The following is a 21,453-nucleotide window of genomic DNA, read 5'->3' on the forward strand; positions in this document are numbered from 1 at the left end:
TAACCCTGCATTTCAACTTTGCTCTAAAACATTATTTACAGTATATTATATGCAACCAGCATTTTTTTTTACTAGACCAGCATTGGAAGGGTTACACAGGGCTTTAAAGTTCCTGGAGATTTCTGCAGACGCGTCCGAAGCTGAAATAGACACATTTTGCTTACATAAATGTATCTAAGTGTTGAATGTGACTCATCTCTCTGACTGAGAAGGAGCTTGGAGGACAGCCAAATGGTGTGTAACATTTATCAATAGATACATTCAACTAAATAGAATGTATCTATCTGAACTTCTGCATATCTCTCCACGGAACTTTAAACCTCTGTGTTTAACCCTTCCAATGCAAAGTTGAAATGCAGGGTTATATTCCGCTTTAAGAAAGATGTATTACATTTAGCGGTGTTGTACACATTGCAAGGCAAATGTATCAGATTGTTTACAATCATATAAAACATATAAAACACATGCAATATATGAACTGAGGCTGGTAAATAACAGTATCACCATTTTCAGATGGTTTATAGATAAGTCTAGGTGTTAAGAATAAGATACAATGGCTTTGTCTCATTGCAGCTAATTACTTGTGCTACAGTATGGGCATTATTAGTAACTGTATTTCAAACACAGTATTGTTGCCATAGTTGCAAAGAAGGGCAGTTTGGGCTTACTTGGGCCCTTTTGGAGTATGCCAATAAAATCTATTTCTAATTGAATAGGCAAGTTTCTAGTGTCTACTTACTGCCTCCAAAGCATATTTTTTTACTTTTTAATTTTTAATAGCATTAAATTACAAGCAAATTTTGATCTAACCAAACTTTTTACTTGGAAAAGAGAGTAGAACTAAGTTAGGTTCCTGAACTTACATATAGCATCTTGCTGTATTGCTGCAGTGTGTTCAAGAGCCCCACAACCTATATGCAGGCAATCTTTAGAAAATTTGCATTAAAGGACACCTAAAGTGAGGGGGATATGGAGGCTGCCATATTCATTTCCTTTTAAACAATACTAGTTGCCTAATATCTTGCTGGTCGTTCTGGCATTTGCCTCATTTCACTAAGATCATGCTGGAGATAATAAGGCAAGAGAAAACTTACCTCACACAGTGAGAGAGTTATCTTATGTCTTCGTTCCTTAAGTTACCTCCTCTGTAGTTAAGTTACCGCTTCTGTAGCTATTTTCACACGGAATTAATGAACAGCCTGTCTTTAACTTTAGAATTCTGGTGTTCTTTTAAGGATTGAAGAGTTAATTTAAAGACAGAAGAGTTAACTTTAGGTTTGCCTGAGGTAAAATGTTTCCTGAATACTACATGCCTTATGGTGATAACTCTAGAAACGTTATTAAAGACAGGAGATAAGCTTAGTGAATTGAGGTCATTGTTGTGTCTGAATCACCTACCTGAAACAAGCATGTGGCAAATCCAGTTAAACTTCAGTTTAACATCTCATATGCATGCTTGTTCAGGGTCTATGGCTAAAAGTAGTAGAGCCATAGGATCAGCAGGACAACCAGGAAAGTGCATTGTTTAAAACAAACATGGCAGCCTCCATATCCCTCTCACTTCAGGTGTCCTTTAAGCCACCCCTATCCCCCAAATCAATGCGAGCATCAGTGGCAGGTACCGCAGTTTATATTTAACCTAACCTCTTGAGGACCACAGGTTTATACACTCCTAGTGACCAGGTGATTTTTTACATTTTAGCACTTCACAGATTTAATAGTTTAATACTCGGTCGTACAACTTAGCACCCAAATTAATTTTACCTATTTTCTTTCCACTAGTAGAGCAGTCTTTTGGTGGTCTCTAATTGCTGCTGTGATTTTTTTTTTAATTAATAAAAACAGATCACTTTTTTTATTAAAAAATATATATTTTTATCCCCCTCCGTAAATTGGCTGTGAACTATACACTACACAACCTATGTATGGGATTAGATTGGGAGCCGTTGGGAAGGACAGTTAAGTGACAGGGATGTCCTCTGTATAGCGCTGCGCTAGATCGCAGCACTGTACAAATATTTATTTGCTTTTTTTGTTAATAACAGTCTGCCAGCTCTGATCACGGCTGGCAGGCTGATCACAGAGCCCCGCTCTGTGCAGTGCAGGTAACGCATGCTCGAGCGAGTGCTCGCTCCCTGCTAATCTCTCTAGGAGCGAGATGACGCCAATCAGCGTTAGGGCGGACCTCAGAGCGCCACTCTCCCACCGCCGATCAGCATGAGGCGGTCGGGAGAAGTTTAAAATTATTTTTATATCATAAAATCTAAGATGTTCATAGTATTGCTAACTCTATAAATGCCACAAATTCAGTTTTGCTGTGGTCTGGCAGTATGTAGTGCAATGTATGATGGCTACAATTCTGTAATCTCCAGGACTATAACCTAGTGCTGTACCTCACTGGTTATGCTTTGCTTCAACATTTTACAGTGCGATAGAAACATGCATATGTATGACTGTATTAATAATGGAAATATGTGATCTCTCCAGCAGTTTATAAGTGGACAGTATGGCAGCATAGTCCCTGGTTCAAATCCCAGCCAGGGCACAATCTGCACGAAGTTTGTATGTCATCCTAGTGTCTGCATGGGTATCCTACAGGCACTCCAGTTTGTTCCCACACCCCCAAAACATACAGATGCGATAATTCCCACTCCCCCACCCCCCAAATTGGCACTAGACTAATAAACATATAAACATACACTACACAATAAATACATAGACATATAGCTATGGTAGGGATTAGATTGTGAGCCCCTTTGAGAGACTGTTAAGTGACAAGACAATATACTCTTTACAGTGCTGCAGAAGATGTCAGCAAGCACTATATAAATACTAAATAATAAGTGTTCATGTTTTTCATTTGTATATAATTATATTATATGCTTAATTTAAATATCAGGAAAAAAGTGTTAAATAAAGCCTGTACTGAAAAAAAGTTCCCCTGGGGGTACTCACCTCAGTAGGGGGAAGCCTCTGGACTCTATCGAGGCTTCCCCATCCTCCTGTGTCCCACGGCGGTCTCGCTGCAGCCCCCGGAATGCACAGGCGACAAATCCGACAGCCTGTGCAATATTTACCTTTTTCTGGCTCCAGTGGGGGCGCTGTTGCGGTTTTTCTGACGGAGATAGCCGATCTCCGTCGGGTCCGCTCTACTGCACAGGCGCAGGAGACTTGCACCTGTGCAGTAGAGCGGCCCGACAGAGATCGGCTATTTTCGTCTATCTCCGTGAGAAGAGCGGATACTGCTCCTGCGCTGGAGCCAAAAGGTAAATATTTACATCGCCGCTGCTCCGGGAGGATTTTCTCCGCCGCTGTGGGACCGAGGAGGACGGGGGAAGCCTCAATAGGATCTGGAGGCATAACCCCACCCGAGGTGAGTACCACCCAGGGGAGTTTTTTTCATTACAGATTTTCTTTAAATATCCCTCTAGGGCTCCCCAATGGTCTATTAACAGACCAATGGGAATCCTCCTGATTCCTATTGGTATATTAATGGACAAATTGGGAGCCTTGGAGGGATATTTAAAGATTCTTTGCTCTCAGCTATGCTTAAAGAGACACTGAAGCGAGAATAATTCTCGCTTCAGAGCTCATAGTTAGCAGGGGCACGTGTGCCCCTGCTAAAACGCCGCTATCCCGCGGCTAAAAGGGGGTCCCTTCACCCCCAACCCCCCCCCCCCCCTGCAAAATCAACGACCACATTGGTCGTAGATTTTGCTGCTCCTAGAGGCAGGGCTAACGGCTGCAGCCCTGCCTCTAGTCGTGTCTATCAGCGGCGCATCGCTGCTTCTCCCCCGCCCCTCTCAGTGAAGGAAGACTGAGAGGGGCGGGGGAGAGGCGGAGATACGCGCTGACAGACGCGCGTGGGGCAGGGCTGCGGCGGTTAGCCCTGCCTCAATCCGGAAGAGATCCCCGGCTGCACGGAGGGGATTTCGGGGGGTAAGGGACCCCCGTTTAGCCGCACGATAGCGGCGTTTTAGCAGGGGCACACATGCCCCTGCTAACTATGAGCTCTGAAGCAAGATCTATTCTCGCTTCAGAGTCTCTTTAAAGCTGGGAGCTGGGTGGGGGAGTGGTGTCTGTGGTGACTGGTTTGCGGAGAGGATATTGGCATGGGATGATTTCCAAGGAAATACATTTTAGTACAGTAGAGACACTGTTCTCTGTTCAGCATTATCAGTAATATACAGGTTTATTTTACCCACGTCTGATTTTATGCCCGATTGTCGTTCAAACTGGATGTTTGATCGACTTGTCACTGGATAGAACAATGGACCAGATCAAATGACTGATTAAACAACTTGTTGTTTGAATGTCTTTTAGTGTCAAACTAATAGACTTTCAAACAATAAGTCATTTGTACACATGTATGAACCTAACTGTCATTTGAACGACAGTTAGTCCACGGATCTGCCAAGCGGATCAGTCAAAACTGCTGCTATCAGTCTAGCGATCGTTCATACACATGCCAAACAAAGTTGTTCAGAAATATCAGACGTGTGTACATACCTTTAGAGATACTCAGCTTATCTTGGCCATGATCTGTTCAATTAATTAAAAATAATCAACCTATTCTGTGGAATTTTGCACATTTTCTTTTTGTATTATTATCAGTTTATGTACTTATTTATTACATGGTGATATAGTAGGGATGTAGTGCTAAAGGTTGAAAACAATTAAAACGGTCTTGCTTTTTGAGCACGGAGAAATGAATCACCTTGTCACATTAGCCCTGTCTGTACAGTTCCAGGCATTTATAGACGTATATAGCTTGATTATTTTTAATTTAGAGAAGTAAGAGTCGCCATGGCCAAAACAGTGATTACAAACTTGATTAGCATCCAAGACAAATGGTGTACCCCAAGGCAGCCCCAAAGCTGTGCTCACAACTGGCTCCAGAGCTTGCCAAGCAGCCAGATGCCTTTATTGGAAAGCTCTTTGCTGCAGTTTAGCACCTGAGTCCTGAGCAGTAGACAAAGTCTGACCTGGCACTCCCATATGACAGCCGTCCATGGCTTCAGAGCGCTGCAACAATATCCGCTACAGAATCTCTCCATGTTATTATTATCTTTCCCAACTTGCACACCACGTTTCTACAAATATATCTCAGGCCTTTCATATTTCCTCTAACATGGCACAAAGCAAAACACACAAACATCTTTCTGTTTGAAATAAAATGTTGTCCGATTCAAACGAATGTTTGTTTTCTTTTTGACTCATGTTTTATTGAAAAATTCCAGTCCAAATAATAAGGGAATAGTAGTAATAATATTTACCATCACATTATATATTTACACAGAGGGAAGTTAAACAAAAATGCAGCCGCTCCATCTGTACTGACCTTTTTCCTGACCGAGTGTTCTGTGTCAGCATTTTAGTGCAACCGAATCAGACTGTAGCCTGAAATATTTTCCTGTGCTGGCTTCACTGTGAAATTACTGTTGTGCCGTGTGTTCACATAACAGTTTCTATGGCAATGCTAATCAGTTTGCACTAGCTAATGAATATAGGTAGTTATGTAAACAACACTTGTGCATCTTAAAGGAACATATAAAATTATCATACATGGGGGGGCACACTCAGAGGAGGGTTCTGTGTGAGAGTAGGGAGAGGTTTGGTCATAGTAAAATATCAGTAAATATTGCCAATATTTTATTATATGTATGAAGTAGTTGAATATTTCTAAATTTACCGATATTCTACTACCATTTTCCTGCATCTTTTAAACTGATGCTTTTTCACATGTACGAAGGATAACATGACACAACTTAAGCTGAATACTACTCACCTGACCACGCAGGAAGATGGATCCCGGCGACGTCCCCCAACAACCAGTGTTATCCGATCCATCATCCTGCTGGCGGGTACATGCGACAGGACACACGACGTGCTAGATCAGGAAGGGAAGTAAAGCAATACTTTGTACGGAGTCGTCTAGGATCTTAAAGATCGGCCATGGCGATCATTATTAATGCCCATCCCCAAATGTCATTTGCATAATCGCGCGCCTGTTTGTGAGATCACAGAAACAATAAAAAAATTGCCGTCATTGGAAAAATCGTCATAGCATTATGTAGTGGGTATGGGCCCTTACTAGACATTTTGTTAGTCACAAATTATTAGTCACTGTGACCTTGTGTTGTCTACGATCTCTGTATTATGTACAAATGTCTGTATTTTACATATCCGTGTTTATTTCTATGGCACATACGAAAAAGATGATTTTGCTATTTAAATCAAAAATATTAAGTACTTTGACTGTATGTGAAAATATATTTAATCTACATTGTCTGCACTACTGCATTTAACGTTGATTCTTATATAATTTTTCTGGACTTCAGTTTAGAAATAATCAAACACAATCAAATTTTGTTGGCTTAGGGAAAGCATCACTTTATGTCGACTTTTCTCTTTCTCCTTCCCACAAACATAATATTTTGTGGTTTATTTTGCGTGTGGAATGACTCCATATTCTAGTGGTGTAAGGGAATTCTGTGTAGCTCCTAGTCTTTCCCATTGTTTTGTCTTGTGTGACAGTTTGAATAGACACATTAACAAGTGCTGCTGGTGTGGCTGACAGTGTGTATGGTTACAGCCTTCCCCCTGTTGCTTTCAGCTAACTCTTCTATTTTCCTCTTGAATGCCACTTCAATTCATTTGTTTTAGGGAAGATTTCATTATTCCTCCCAAGGCTAGGATTAAGCTTCTGGGCATACTTTACCATATGTGAAGGGCTATAAATATGCGGATTTCAGAAATTGCCCATTAATTTGTTAATAGTGACGATATTTAATAGACTATATTCATCTTCCCAATATCTTCTCTAGTATTGCTGGGAGGATTATTTTCTGAAGCCTGGTTTATTCTGAAGACAGGATCTGGCTTAAAGGAAAGCTAATGTCAAGTGAAGAAAACAGTTCAGTTTACAGTCACTATAACAACAGTGTTTAAAATTTAAATATCTGTGTAAAATGTGTTTGAAGACAAGCCTTTAATTTGTTTGCATTACTAAAAGATCTTTGCTCTGCTGTGCTCTTTTGTCAGTCTGCAACTGATGTTACTTTTCCAGCCTCATCTGTGGCTTTTTGTATTGTATCCCTTCCCATAGCTTGTGGCAGTGGACATAAAATTAAAATTCAGGAGCTACTTAACACGTTGTGAATATTCTTTTAAAAGACACTATATTACATTACTTTGACTGTTGTGGATTTGATGAATTATTTTCCTTACCTGACTTTTGTTCTGCTTTAATGTGTCGTTTAATGTACTGTGCTCTTTACCCCTCCACATTTGTGGAAAACTGGGCAAAACACATTTTGCAACCCCTTCAACTCTCTATTCAGGAATCTTAAAGCGGATCCGAGATGAAAAACTAACTATAACAAGTAACTTGTCTATATATCTTATCTAAAGTTTAGATAGTTTACACAGCAAATCTAGCTGCAAACAGCTTCAACAATTTATGGTTATTTATTCCTGTGATACAATGAGGGCAGCCATGTTCTGTTTGTCACAGGCTGAGGGCTGGAGATGCTATCAGCTTGCCTGTGTGTAATGTGACAAATTCAGTCCCCTCTCCTCCTCCCCTCTGCCTCTGAAATCTAGTAACCTCCTCCTCCTCCCGCCCAGACTGAGCTCCCATAAGTCCTTGCTAAAGTTCCTTGGCACTCTGAAAAAGCCGTGGGCGAGGCTTGTTTAGTTTATAGGGAATTAGAGTAATAAAACAAAACAAACAAAGTATTTGGCTTGAGGAATGCCCTATAAACTGTATGAAAGGAACACAATTATGCAATGAGTAAAAGTTTATCTCGGATCCACTTTAAGTCTGCACTGCACTATAAGGCAAGCCGCCCATAGGTTGATAATGTAGCAATATGGTAAGTGAATGATTCCTCCCTGACCAGAAATAGATCAATGGGTAGTGATTGATTCTCCACCACGTTGCACGCTCAGACCTCAATTCTGGAGAAGCCTATTGAGAATTGATGCTAGTGTAATAATGCTCAATGTAAAGCAACACTATGCAGCTACTAATCCTCCTCCTCTTTCCTTCTATAAACTGCCCAAAAGAGCGCTGAAGTTGATTGAGCTTACATGTTGGGGCATATTCAAACAAAGTGATTGTATAAGCTGTACAAAAACATGTATAAGCACATAACAGGCTTTAGTTGTTTTCAATAGAATAGATGTTAACATCCATGAAAACAGTGATTCTACTGAAAATCTATTAAAAATTGTAGTACACTTAATTTGAGAATATCTGTTTTTATAAATCGAGCATGGGGCTTGAGCTGTTAGATTTTGGTAGAGGTAGAGTACAGAGGTGTGTCTCAGAGCTAGAACATTTTTAAATGACAATTTTAGCTTGTAACAGACAGTAGGGGATATTGCCTATTATGTAGGTCTGTAAAAATAATTGATATGGTTCTGAGACCAAGCTGAGGAGCATTGCTGCCAGGGTGTTCTGCTCAGAGCAGTGACATACAGGTTTGGGCTGGCTGTGTGCATTCCTAAAAGAAACATGCTGGTTGTCACATCGTGTGTGCATGTTAAAGAGGAACTCCAGTGAAAATAATGTAATAAAAAAAGTGCTTCATTTTTACAATAATTATGTATAAATGAATTAGTCAGTGTTTGCCCATTGTAAAATATTTTAAATCCCTGATTTATATTCTGACATTTATTACATGGTGACATTTTTACTGCTGGTAAGTGATGTAGCTGCTGCTTGCTGTTTTGGCAGTTGGAAACAGCTGTAAACAGCTATTTCCCACAATGTAACAGGGTTCACAGACAGGAAACTGCCAGAAGTACCTCGGTACTCAGAGCTTCTTGTAGGAGGGGTTTCACCACAATATCAGTCATACAGCGCCCCCTGATGGTCTGTTTGTGAAAAGGAATAGATTTCTCATGTAAAAGGGGGTATCAGCTACTAATTGGGATAAAGTTCAATTCTTGGTCGGAGTTTCTCTTTAAAGTTTGCCTACATTTAGTTAGACTTTAGCAGTTGAACATTTTTCTAAACCCCTTCTTGGGCAGAGTTGCTCTGAGAATATGTAAGTATTAATTAAGCTGACAGACTTTTTAAAGTCTGTAGTGGCTGTACAGATACATTTCACTACACATGTCATTATCGTCTTTTTGACAGCAAACAGCAGGGAACTTAACTGGTAAAATATTCCTGAAGGTAAATACAGTTATAGTCCTAAGGCAAAATGTGTAGAACACTAAAAAAAAAACTTGAGCGCCATTTGATCAGTGGTATCTGGGGAACTTGTGATGAGAGCTGAAATAACGGGGACTCGAGACCTGCTAAATCAAATATTGTGATAACAGTAAATGTTTCAACCTTTATCACTAAATTATTCTCTTTGTTAATACATAATTGTCTCCTGTAGAGGTGTAAGCTCATGCTAACGATTTGTGTCCTTTTCCATCTCTTTGCAGCCTAACAGCAGCGGGCAAGTCATTGGGAAAGTGCCTGGTCACTTCACTCCAGTGTTGGCCCCATCACCCCATCATGGTGCAGTGAGACCTGTGACACTAACCATGACTGACACAAAACCCATCACTACATCCACTGAAGGTGAGGTAAAATCACTCATGAACAATGTGTGTTCAGGAGATAGGAACGTTTCTGAATTGAAACTTTCAAAATTGTATAAGCAAGTCCACTTGCAGAAATTTTTAAGATCTGCACTCCTATAAACAACGACAAAAGTACTCAATGTATAATCAATCTGGACCTGTAATAACCCTCAGAGGTTTTGTACTTTCTCATTTTGAACTATGAACCCAGAACAAAGATTTTTTTTTAATTAAATGTTTATGCTACAGCACAATTATAACTCCAGTGTCTGGAAGATAATTTAACCTCTTGAGGACTGCTGGGCTAAATATATAGCCGCTCGGAGACTGAAGAGGGGGCAGAGCTCCGCCCTCCGAGAATGAGATGCGCGTGCAGCGTGCACGCGATCTCATTCAAAACAGAGCCCCAGGACTTTACGCCAATTGGCATTAGGCGGTCCTGGGGCTGCCGCCGCGGCTACGCCCATCGGCGTGACGCGGTTGGCAAGAGGTTAATACACACAAAGCATATATTGCTTGTATCATGCACACTAAACTATTTGCATGTATGCATTGTTTGTATAACACGAGTGACATTAACTACATAGCATGACTATAGTGCCCCTGCCTTCCTCTGTCTGCATTCTTCTTTTCATTAAGCTATGACAACCCATAAACTTACGAGTATTGGCGTACGTATATTGCTTGGGAAGATGAATTTGACCCTGTTTTCCTCCATATCATGGGATTGCCCATCAAAGCAATAGACAAATGGCATAGTCTATGATGGTGAGATGGTAAGACCAAGTTTGATTTTTCTTAGGAAATTCAGTATTTGGACATTACTGACTTCAGTTTCAGATTTCCCAGAGTTTCATATGCTCCATGCAGTGTATTTACTATCGTATAAGTACCATTATGGCTGTAGAAAATGTTGGTTTTATAATCCTTGCTGGTTTTGGCCCTAGTTATATTGTTATTCCCTTTGTCTCCTTTCTACCTAGCCTACACAGCCTCTGGCGCATCACAAGCCAACCGATACGTGGGACTAAGCCCAAGAGATCCAGCCTTTTTACACCAGCAACAGGTGGGCTACTTTCACATCAGGTGTAATGACAATGCTCGGGGATAGTGTCTTAGAAGTCTGCATGCTGTCACTCATAGCTTGGATTAAAATAAGTTCCCGCTGTTCTGTGTTCATGACTGGGCACGCCGTGTATTAACACATTTAATTATAACGTGGGCAAAGAAAAAAAGTCTTTCCTCAGGAAACTAAAAAAGCCAACTTTACTGGTCTCATTGTCAGCAAAGGTCACAAAACAGTTTCCATTTGTCATTAAAATATATTTTTCATATACAGCATCACAACAAAAGGTAATCAGTCATGCCCCAAAGTACATTTTTTTGTATATAATAACTGATGCATAGCTTTATTCATTATTATACATGGATGTAATGAAGCTAGTCATTATGAACTACCTGAAAAAGGTCTTCATCCTGTCTCATCACTTAAAGAGAACCCGAGGTGGGATTTAATTATATTAGTGGGGCACAGAGGCTGGTTGTGCACACTATCACCAGCCTCTGTTGCCCTATGGTGTGCCCCCAGGACCCCCCTGCGATCTGCTGTCCCCTCCGCCGTGCTAGCGACACGCAGCGTGTCGCCAGCACAATGTTTACTTATGCGGTGTCTGTTAGCGCCGCTCCCCCGCCTCCTCTGTATCGGCGTTACCCGCCCGCGTCCCTTCCCTCCCGCCGATACAGAGGATGCGGGGGAGCGGCGCTAACAGACACCGCATAGGTAAACATTGTGCTGGCGACACGCTGCGTGTCGCTAGCGCGGCGGAGGGGACAGCAGATCGCAGGGGGGTCCTGGGGGCACACCATAGGGCAACAGAGGCTGGTGATAGTGTGCACAACCAGCCTCTGTGCCCCACTAATATAATTAAATCCCACCTCGGGTTCTCTTTAAGAGCCCATTTCCACTATCTCACTAATAATTTGAATATGGTTGTGGACAAACGTTTTTAATGCAAATTTGTAAAAATGCTTGCGTTTCTATGTATGCTTTGGATGCAAATTTTCGCATCCGATTTGTAATCTCCATGGAAACACGAACTCACTGTGACTATACAGGAAACAGAAAGCACAATGTTAGATAGGGAAACAGATGCATTTTTTCGCATTCGCATGTCAGCCCATTGACGTTCATTACATGTGAATCACATGCAGAGCAATGCGTGGTTGAAAATCAGCAGCAAGCAGTCAATTTTTTTACACATCGAAAAGCAATACAAAGGTGCATTAAATGGAAATTACTCTATTGAAACTGTATTGGTGTCAGTACTACTGCAAATTTTCACAATGTGAATTTGCACTCAGTGGAAACGGGTTCTAAAGCAGATCTATGCATGGCCAGACAAAAGAAAAAGGACAGTTAAACAAATTAGCCCCCAGAGTATAATTGATAATGAAAAGTATACATTTGAAATCCCTTCAGTCTCATTAAAGTGCAGGTTTTATATGCATTAAATGCATATAAAAAAAATCCCTCCTAGTCCTGACACGTCTAAAGGGGGAGTGTTTCAGACTGACTGAAAGAGAGCAGGGAGCTATATATCATTGAGGAGATGAAAATCTAACAATATTTGCAACAGGTATTTTCCTTTTTTTATTTTGCAATTGTTTTATTAACATCACATTTCTAGGTATGTAAAATTGGTGCTTAAAGGGGTTCTGTGGCGGTTCCTGAGGAGAAAAACTGCCACTTACCTGGGGCTTCTATCAGCCACCTGCAGTGGTAATGTCCCACGCCGTCCTCCTCCCATCCGCCGTTCCCCGCAGCCGGCACCGGGCTATTATTCGGCTGTCACACAGACGAATAATGCGCGTTGCTGCGCCTCCGCTCGCGTCATCTGAGGCTTACTGCGCAGTACAACGGAGCCTTGTACTGCGCTTGCGCAGTAAGCTTCTGATGACGCAGGCGGAAGCGAGCGGGTGCGCGGCCACTGTAGCGCAGCCGCAGTTGGATTCCATGCCGCGCTAGACCGGGGCCGGCGGCGGAGAACGGCAGATGGGAGGATGCCGCCGTGGGACATTACCGCTGCAGGGGGCTGATAGACGCCCAAGGTAAGTGTCTGTTTTCCTCCTTAGAAACCCCGTAACAGAACTCCTTTAAACTGGGGATTTAAAGAGACACTGAAGCGAAAAAAAAATGATGATATTATGATTTGTATGTGTAGCACAGCTAAGAAATAAAACATTAAGATCAGATACATCAGTGTAATTGTTTCCAGTACAGGAAGAGTTGAGAAACTCCAGTTGTTATCTCTATGCAAACAAGCCATTAAGCTCTCTGACTAAGTTAGTCGTGGAGAGGGCTGTTATCTGACTTTTATTATCTCAACTGTTCCTGGACTATTTACTTTTACTCTGCTAGAGGAGAGGTCATTACTTCACAGACTGCTCTGAAAGACTCATTTTGAATGCTGAGTGTTGTGTAATCTGCACATATTAGAGAGTGATGCAATGTTAGAAAAAACACTATATACCTGAAAATAAAAGTATGAGAATATTTTCTTTGCTGCTAATCTTCTAGTAATTATTCATAGTACACAACCAATTCACTATATCATATATTTTTTTTCGCTTCAGTGTCTTTTTAAATCTTTGGGATGCTAGAACTGGTGGTGTGACTAGTAACTGACTTTCAAGACAGAAAGGAAGGGAATCTTCTCAACTGGGACACAAATTATGATTATAAAAACTTAAGTTTCATTGTAAGCTTTTCCCGCTTTACTCATTGAGCATATTTATTATGACCAATGTCTATGTTGGGGAGATTCCTTCACCTGGTGTTCTTGTGTGTAAACACTGGTGTCATTAATCTATAGCTGGAATGCCAGGGGTTTAAGGAGGAAAAGAATTTAAAGCAAAATTGAAGTGAAAGTAAACTGAGATGAACCATCGTATCAGTAGGCATAATCCAAAAGACTTTCCTGGAATCTTAGAGACTTATTTTGTATCTAAAAGTTAGAAATGTAGGTTTAAAGTGAACCTGAGGTGAAAATAAACTGATGAGACAGTTGTATTTTTCTTCCAACTCCTATATATATATATATATATATATATATATATATACTGTGGCGTAGCTAAGGAGCTGTGGGCCCCGATTCAAGTTTTACAAATGGGACTCCCCAAGCACTCTATACATAACCAAAACCTGCCAATGGCAGCTACAGTGTCAGAGGTGGAATAAGGGGATGGGGAATAGTTTGTTAATAATTACCACTATTCAAAGTAGCTGTAGAAGTGATTATATGATTATGAGCACAGGACCAATACTGTAGTTGAGGGGGGGCCCGATGCGGTCTCTGCAACCCCTATTGCTTCGCCCCTGTGTGTGTGCGCGTGTGTGTATGTATATATATATATATATATATATATGATTTGAGAAATCATTTGAATATAATTTTACCTTCTTAACAGATAAGTATTGTGAAACATTTGAAATACATGTATACACCTACGAGAAGTACATTTCTACAAAAGTAAAATGCATAATAAATCACTTTTCTCGTATGCTCCTGTCACTTATGGTAGGCAGTAAAAATCTGACAGATCTGATCTGACTAGTCTCCTCTTGGGGGATTCTCAGCGTATTCTTTATTTCCAAAAGCACTTGCTGAATGCTTGGTGATCAGTAAAACTGCTAAAATAGTTTAAAAATTAGTAGTATGGAGTGTTTTTTCTAGAAAAAGGAAATACTGAGAATCCACATGAGGGTTTAGAATAATCTAAAACATGTCAGATCTGATTTGTACTGCCCACTGTAAGCAATAGCAGCAAAGAACTATGTTATTTTATTGTGCATTTTAACTTATCGTATGTTCACACATGTATTTTAAATTTAAAAAACGTTTGTGATTGTAGTTCTTTAAAATAGAAGCTATTTGCAATAATTCAGCTTTAATTAAGCAACTTCAGTTTCCCATGATGCATCATGCTCCCAAATATGCAAATCATCACGTTATATCCCTGAAAGCCAGGCACGCATGCAGAACTGCTGGTGTATAGTGAGCCTATAGCTTATAAATCAATCCAACATGCATACAGCCTGTTTATTTTTGACTCACACCCTTGGGAACTTACCAACTGAACTGCTGCCATAGCGGAAAGAAGTATATAGCTTGCTTTCCACATGGTGGTTTTTAGATTTTACCTGGAGCACTTATTTAACTTGATAAATATTTGAGCTTACGGCTAGATTAAATCATGTCTTTTGCATTGATTAAATGTGCTACATAAAACATCTATTCAAATACACAGATTATCTGAGCTCCAATCTGGAAGTCTCTATGTAATTGGTGGATGTGAGCAACTGCTAAATAGGTGTGATACTGTGTTTAATAATTTTAAAACAAACTGACGTTTTGGGTTGAATGCACTATAGTTTAGTTTACGTTACTTTTTTGCACTTTAGCTTTGACTTGGTCACTTGAAGAGAACCCGAGGTGGATCTTCTGGGGGCAGATGGGACATAGAGCAATGTTTTCTCTCTCTAATGACATGGCTCTCTGTCCCCCAACCGCAGCTCTCTGCCCCCCACGCCACGCTATAGCCCCCCAAGTTTAGCGACAAGATTTGTCACTAACTCGTAGGTAACCACAGGGGATAGGAATTCCCTGTTAAAAACACCCGCCAGGGGCGTTCCTGCAACGTTTCCTGAGCCACTGGGCAGCTCTCTCTCCTTGGCCATGCCTCCTGCTGCTCCCCCGCCTCCCTGCATGCTATGAGAGACACACAGTCTTTCAGTGCAGCGTCGTGACCCAAAGGTCACAAACGTTAAAGTGGGCCATAGCGGTCCACGGGATCTGCAGGGGTTTTTTTATTATCTCCAGCATGATCTTAGTAAATTGAGGCCAATATTGTGACCACTGCAGCTCATTTAGTTTGGAGAAGGATGCTTGCAATATATTTCCAAAGAAAAGAAAAAGAAAACTTTGTGAATATCCAGCAGGAAGTGTAAGCATCTTCTAAAAGTTCATTTAAAGGCCATGTCATGTAAATGCCATATCAAGTCATGACATGTAGGCCCTTATTCAATTCACTTTATCTCCTAAGTTTTCTCCTAGGTGATATTTACACACAAATAATTTGGCCTTTATGCAATTAACTTTTTCTCCCGAGTTTCATCCTAAAAGATTGTTTTTGTTCTTCTCATTAAAATACCTTTGCCACTTTGAAGTTGAAAAAGTGCCAAAAGTAGATATTTATTATTTTGAGTATTTTCTTGATTGCTGGGTTAAAATGTATTACCGGTATATTGACTAGATGTGAAAGTATAACCCAGAAGAAAACCCAGGAGAAAAAGTGAATTGCATATGAGCCTTAATAATAAAATGCCAGTCTCCAAGCAAGAAAATACTTAGAATAATTTCGACAGTACAGTACTTTATCTCCTTTTTGGCACTTTTTCAGTTGCACAGTACTAAAAAGTTATTTTAAATAGAAGATGAAAATGTGTCTCCTAGGAGAAAACTCAGGAAAAAAAGTGAATTGAATAAGTGCCTATAGTATCTACCGTATATAGTATATATATAAGATTATGGATGGTTTCCCACTTTTCATACTTCAGTTTGCTGCTTAATTAAGCAGAGCATGTATAAAACATGTAATATGCCACAAAGCTTCTTTAACGATTTGCTTTAGATGAAACTTGCATTTTGCCATTGTTATTCTTAGCTTTTTGATTGAGTTTTGATTTAGGAGAATGCAGTGCTTGATAAAAAGGTCTAAAATGACAGTGATGATTTGCAGCATATTCCTGGCAAAGCTATGCTTAATAAAAAGGTCCATGCCTATTAGTGTAGAATTATTTCTCACCCCTATGTCACTGGGATTACATAAATATTGCTCTAATCTCAGATACAGAGAGGAGCTGAGTCATAACTTCTCAGATCTCTAATTCTTTCCAGAATCAATACTGCTATTGAATCACAATATAAATCTTTCAGCAGTAATATCAATAGCACTTAAGCCACTCATTATTCAAAGCTGGACTTCTATTCTGCATGCTAGAAGTACATGTAATAAGGAGAAAGCTATAGGATAAACTTTATCACTTTGTTTAGCTAAGTACACATTTCCTGCTGGAATTATTATCAGAAGGCTGTGATTAGCATTACCAACTTGTTGACTTACTTAAGTCCACTCTATAATTAACAGTTTGTAGAAGTAGCTATGTTGTTACATGACATGCCTTATACCTATAGGCATTTCTCTCATTCTGCCTTGCACTGCATGGTGTAATGGCTCTCTCAGACCAGTGAAGGTTCATATGCCTTCTGTAATCCAGCAATAGATCAAGATATTCATGATAGGGAGTTGATCGGGGGAAAGAATTGGTTTGATGCCTCTCACCTCTCAACTTTGATATTTTCAGCAGGAATCTGGAAAACAGTCAAACTACCATCGGTACTAGCTTGGCACTAGGCAATGCAGAAGCCAATCTCTTGCTATTGCCCCACATTCAATCAATAAAAATGCTCACCACTCCTTTTCTTTCTTTGATTTGATGGATGTATTGAATCTTAAAGAGCCAGAGGTTAAGCAGTTCTTCGACTGTCACAGCTTGCATGATTTTTTTTTTTACTTCATTGCATTACAATGGCGTTCTTTCAACTTTTTTCATTGCAGGGCTGTGCCCAGCTGTTTCAAAAGCACCTGAACAATGTTATCTTTAGCAGTCCATAGCAACATTTAAACCAGTTTACATGGGCGGTTGTTGGCAGTGTTTGGTCTGCCTCGTGTGCACACAGCACTAAAAAATAGCTGCATGAATGTGTCTGATATGGCAGATACTTACAAAATGTTTCTGTGGTCCAGGAGATACAGTGATCATGGGAAGTTAGTCCAATAAACACTAGCCAAAAACTCCCACGATGCTAGCTAGACAAAAGCCCCAAAAATGCTGCCTTATTACTGCCATTTGATGCCACAGCTGAATAAATGCTTTAAAGGACACCCGAGGTGAACATAAACTAATGAAATAAAGGATTTTATCTTCTTTCTTCTAAAAATGACTTTTTAAGATATTCCACAATTTTATTTTAAATTTAAATCTACTGTTTTATAGTTTTTGCTCAATGACACATTCATTGAAGTATGTCAGAGCTAAAATCTATGAACTATTGACCCTTTTTATTTCTTTCCTGCTCTCAGAAGCAATTTTCTGCCAGAAAAGTGTTTTATAGTTGGAATTTCTTATCAGTGATGGTCATTCTGTAGTCACTTCCTGTCTGATTTAGGACCGAGTCAGTCACTTACATACCTGTTATGTAACTCTTTCAGGCAGAGAAAGAAAAAAAGGAATACGGCATAGTTATTTGTGTGCTAGGCACTGTACATACCCATGTCTATCTCATCTTGTCACATGTCACCTCGGGTATCTTTTAACTCACACCTAAACTGAACGGGATATAGAGGCTGCAATATTTATTTTCTTTTAAACAATGCACATTGCCTGGCTGTCCTGCTAATCCTCTGCCTCCAATACTGTAGACCCAGAAAAGCATGCAAAACAGGTGCTCTGACTGAAGACTTACTGGATTAGCCACATACTTGTTTTTGGTGTGTTATTCAGTCACTACTGCAGTCAAGTAGATTAACAGGATAGCGAGGCAACTGGTATTGCTTAAAAGGAAATAAATATGAAAGCCTTGCTTTCGGTTCCCTTTAAGGTTTCCTAACTGTTAATATATGTTATATGTAAGCACCAAGAGGTGCTTATATGCACCCTTTCATTCCTTGCTGAGCACCCCAGAAATTCTAATTCTCATTGCACACAATTATCTGCTGTGTTGTATTGTTTAAAAAAAAAAAACATCTCTTACATTGTCAAGTACAAATACAAATCTTGCTAAACCGCTGCTGGTGACAAACTCTTCACATGCCTGTTGTTAATTTCATGGTGACTATTCGGTGACCAGTTTGAACTTTCACTTGATTTAAAATGTTGAAACAGTAGGGTTTCAAAAATATAATCAGCATCTACATTGTAACCCGATCGAAGATAAAGGGAACCTGTAACTTATAAAATAAATTAGTAACTAACCCTTGTAGAGGGAAGCATCTGGATGGTCATGGAGCCCACTGCTGTGCAGGATCCCAAGAGCCTGTTGGGTATTTTCTCATGGCTGAAGCATTTACTGTGCATTTACACAGCAGTGCTAGAGCATGCACAGTACAACTGTGCTTGCACATGGAGGGGAGCATGACCATGAATTAGTAGAGAGTCCTGGCCAGCAGCAGTGGGATCAAGGACGACACACAAAGCCTCTAGACTATCCCGAGGCTTCCCTCTACGTGGATAGTTATGTTACCTTAACTCACAGGTTTTGCTTTTAAAGCATGGGACATGTGGGATCAAATTTACTGTAAAAGGTTAAATTATTTTAGATATAGTATTTGAGTTCCTTGTATCCTGGCAAGTATTGATCATTTTGAAAAGTGATCTCCATTGAACATAACGTTTGATTTTTTTTTTTGTATACTCAATTTTTTTGTCCATATTTTTTCCAGGTCCCCTCTAAAACCTCCCTTTAAGTCACATGATTTTGTGCAGTGCAGATTCTTTCTCGATATCTGTGTATGAAATATCAAGGACCATAGAGAGGGTTGGTGTGTGACTAGCTGTGCTGTAATATCTCAGTGGTGAGAAACCTTCTAGGATTTGCAAATCACAAGGCGGTTCCTTTAGGTTTTTTCATTTTTACCAGTGTTTCCTTTTTGCATTCTCAAAAATATAACAATTAATGACAGCAGAAGTTGTATTGTCATTAATGTAAAAGAATACAGAGCAAACACAATCTGCTTTAATTAGTTTGTCAATGCAAAGCTTGCCCTAAGCGGCACAGCTAAAGTAAGATTGATTTACTGTGTCCTTGTTGTGCTTTGTGAAGATTTAAAAGATTCTTTTCTTATGGTGGCAGGTTCTAAATGCACTTCATTTAAAATATCCCATGATGAATGAAAGTGAGAACCAAGAGGTACATGGAATGCACACAATCAATCATTTTATATTAGCTCAGAGAAATTATAAATGAAGCAAAGAATGATTTTTGTAATGGTAAAGATTTTTAAACAACCCACACCTCTTTTAATACTTACTGACCTCTTTAAAAGAAATACATTTAAAGAGGCATTTAAAATATCATGCAAGATAACAGTTGTAGTGTATATAAATTCATATGACCATCAGACATAAAAAGTTATTTTTGGCACTTTTTAAAGTAGTTTTTTTATTTTTTGTTTAAACTAAGACAGTACAAAATTATAAATAAAATGTAATTTATATTGGATAATACAGAAGTTATATATACTTTTTTTAGAAAGCAGTTTGCAAGTGAAGTATGGGTTGAGCTTGCTGCTTCAAAGACAGCAATGATATTTAATAATAGGGAAAAGATACTATGCAGACATTTTGAGTGTTTGCTTGGTTCAAAAAAGCGTGTTATGTAGTTGGACACCATACTACTATTTTTCAACTCAGTCTATTTGCAAGCAATGGGATGTCTGACAGCAAAACAGTATAAATGTATAAATAGAATTTTGTACATTCAGCCATGATTTCTAGTTATCAGCTGGTGCACCAGGCCCCTTCAGGTTACTAGCTGACAAGTTAATAAATTAATACATCCCCTGCAGAATGCACACTCTGCATTGTAGGAGGAGATCGGTGACTGCAAGATTAAGGGGTGGGGCCTCCATTTTGTGCATGTTTAAGGGGTGGGGCCTCTATTTTGTGCATGTTGCAGCAACTTGAATATAAACTAAGATTTGATTTGAGGCCATTTTTGGCCATGAATTTTCAGTTTATATTTGACGGTATCCTGAAGTATTAGAAGTTTAAGTTGCTATGGCACCATTCTTATTTTTCCTATTTTTGTCTGTAAGCTGTCCTCTGTTATATGTACAGTATATCTGAAAGCAGACAATCATTCTGCTTTAAATAGTCAATAGTGCATACTCAACAAAATATATTTCTAAACAGCATTACGTATTTTACTGCAAATAAGTGTGGGACAAATCTTTTCCCAGGTGCATCCTTTTGTTGCTCATTCGAACTGAAAATTATGGAAAGTTTTCCTAGCTCTTATGCTATTTTATCTTAATAAACGCAAAGCAGATTGATCCAAGAACACATTTTTCAGTTTTCATAAGAGGGCAGCTGACAGTTATAGAGTGGAACCCAAATGGGCTTTTTTATAGAACTTCCCGACTTAGCCAGGAAACAACCTATCAACACTAGAGAAGCTCTTATTGTGTCTCTCATTATAAATGTCAGCTTGACGTAAAACTATGACACGTGACTCCCGTGGCAATGTGAAAATGGATAATAGGTCACTCTACACTTATGTAAGAACGAAAGGAAACACATTTGACGGAAGTCTGATCACACATGATATTAAGCAAATGTTTAGTTTGAAGAGCTTAGATGGCAATACTGAAACAAAAGCAGCACACACATAACTACTGTCTAAATCTACCATTCTAACCTGTTAAAAATGTAAAACAGGCATGTTGCTACAATGATAGTAAAGGTAAGTTTGTCTTGTGGGCTGCTGTACCTTCCGATCCTCTCGTACACTTTACAAAATCCTCCATAGAGTCAAGGCAGGTTTCTCAAAAATGAATGGTATTATAGGGCTTTGAGGACTGTAGTCCTGACAACTCTGCATCAATGGGGGGAGGGGGGGTAAGTGATATTGAACTGTAACAGTGAGGCTTACTAGAAATTGACCAACATTTACTTTGATTTTTGCTTCATAAGTTCAGGTCCACTTATATTTTTCTGTTTTGTGGCAAGATGTATTTGGGTCGTCT

The 21,453-nt window shown here is 39.6% G+C and overlaps 1 protein-coding gene across 7 annotated transcripts in view; it reads left to right on the forward strand.

The window, feature by feature from the left end:
* Positions 1–21,453, forward strand: part of NFIB (nuclear factor I B) — a 561,260-nt gene that overhangs the window by 515,608 nt on the left and 24,199 nt on the right. For all 7 annotated transcript variants that reach the window (XM_068234892.1, XM_068234884.1, XM_068234891.1 and 4 more), the window contains 2 exons: positions 9,448–9,586; positions 10,572–10,654. In XM_068234892.1, coding sequence (XP_068090993.1) covers positions 9,448–9,586; positions 10,572–10,654 — 222 coding nt within the window. The remainder of the gene's footprint in view (positions 1–9,447; positions 9,587–10,571; positions 10,655–21,453) is intronic.

This window comes from Hyperolius riggenbachi, chromosome 1 (assembly GCF_040937935.1).
Source record: "Hyperolius riggenbachi isolate aHypRig1 chromosome 1, aHypRig1.pri, whole genome shotgun sequence".
Taxonomy (NCBI): Eukaryota; Metazoa; Chordata; class Amphibia; order Anura; family Hyperoliidae; genus Hyperolius; species Hyperolius riggenbachi.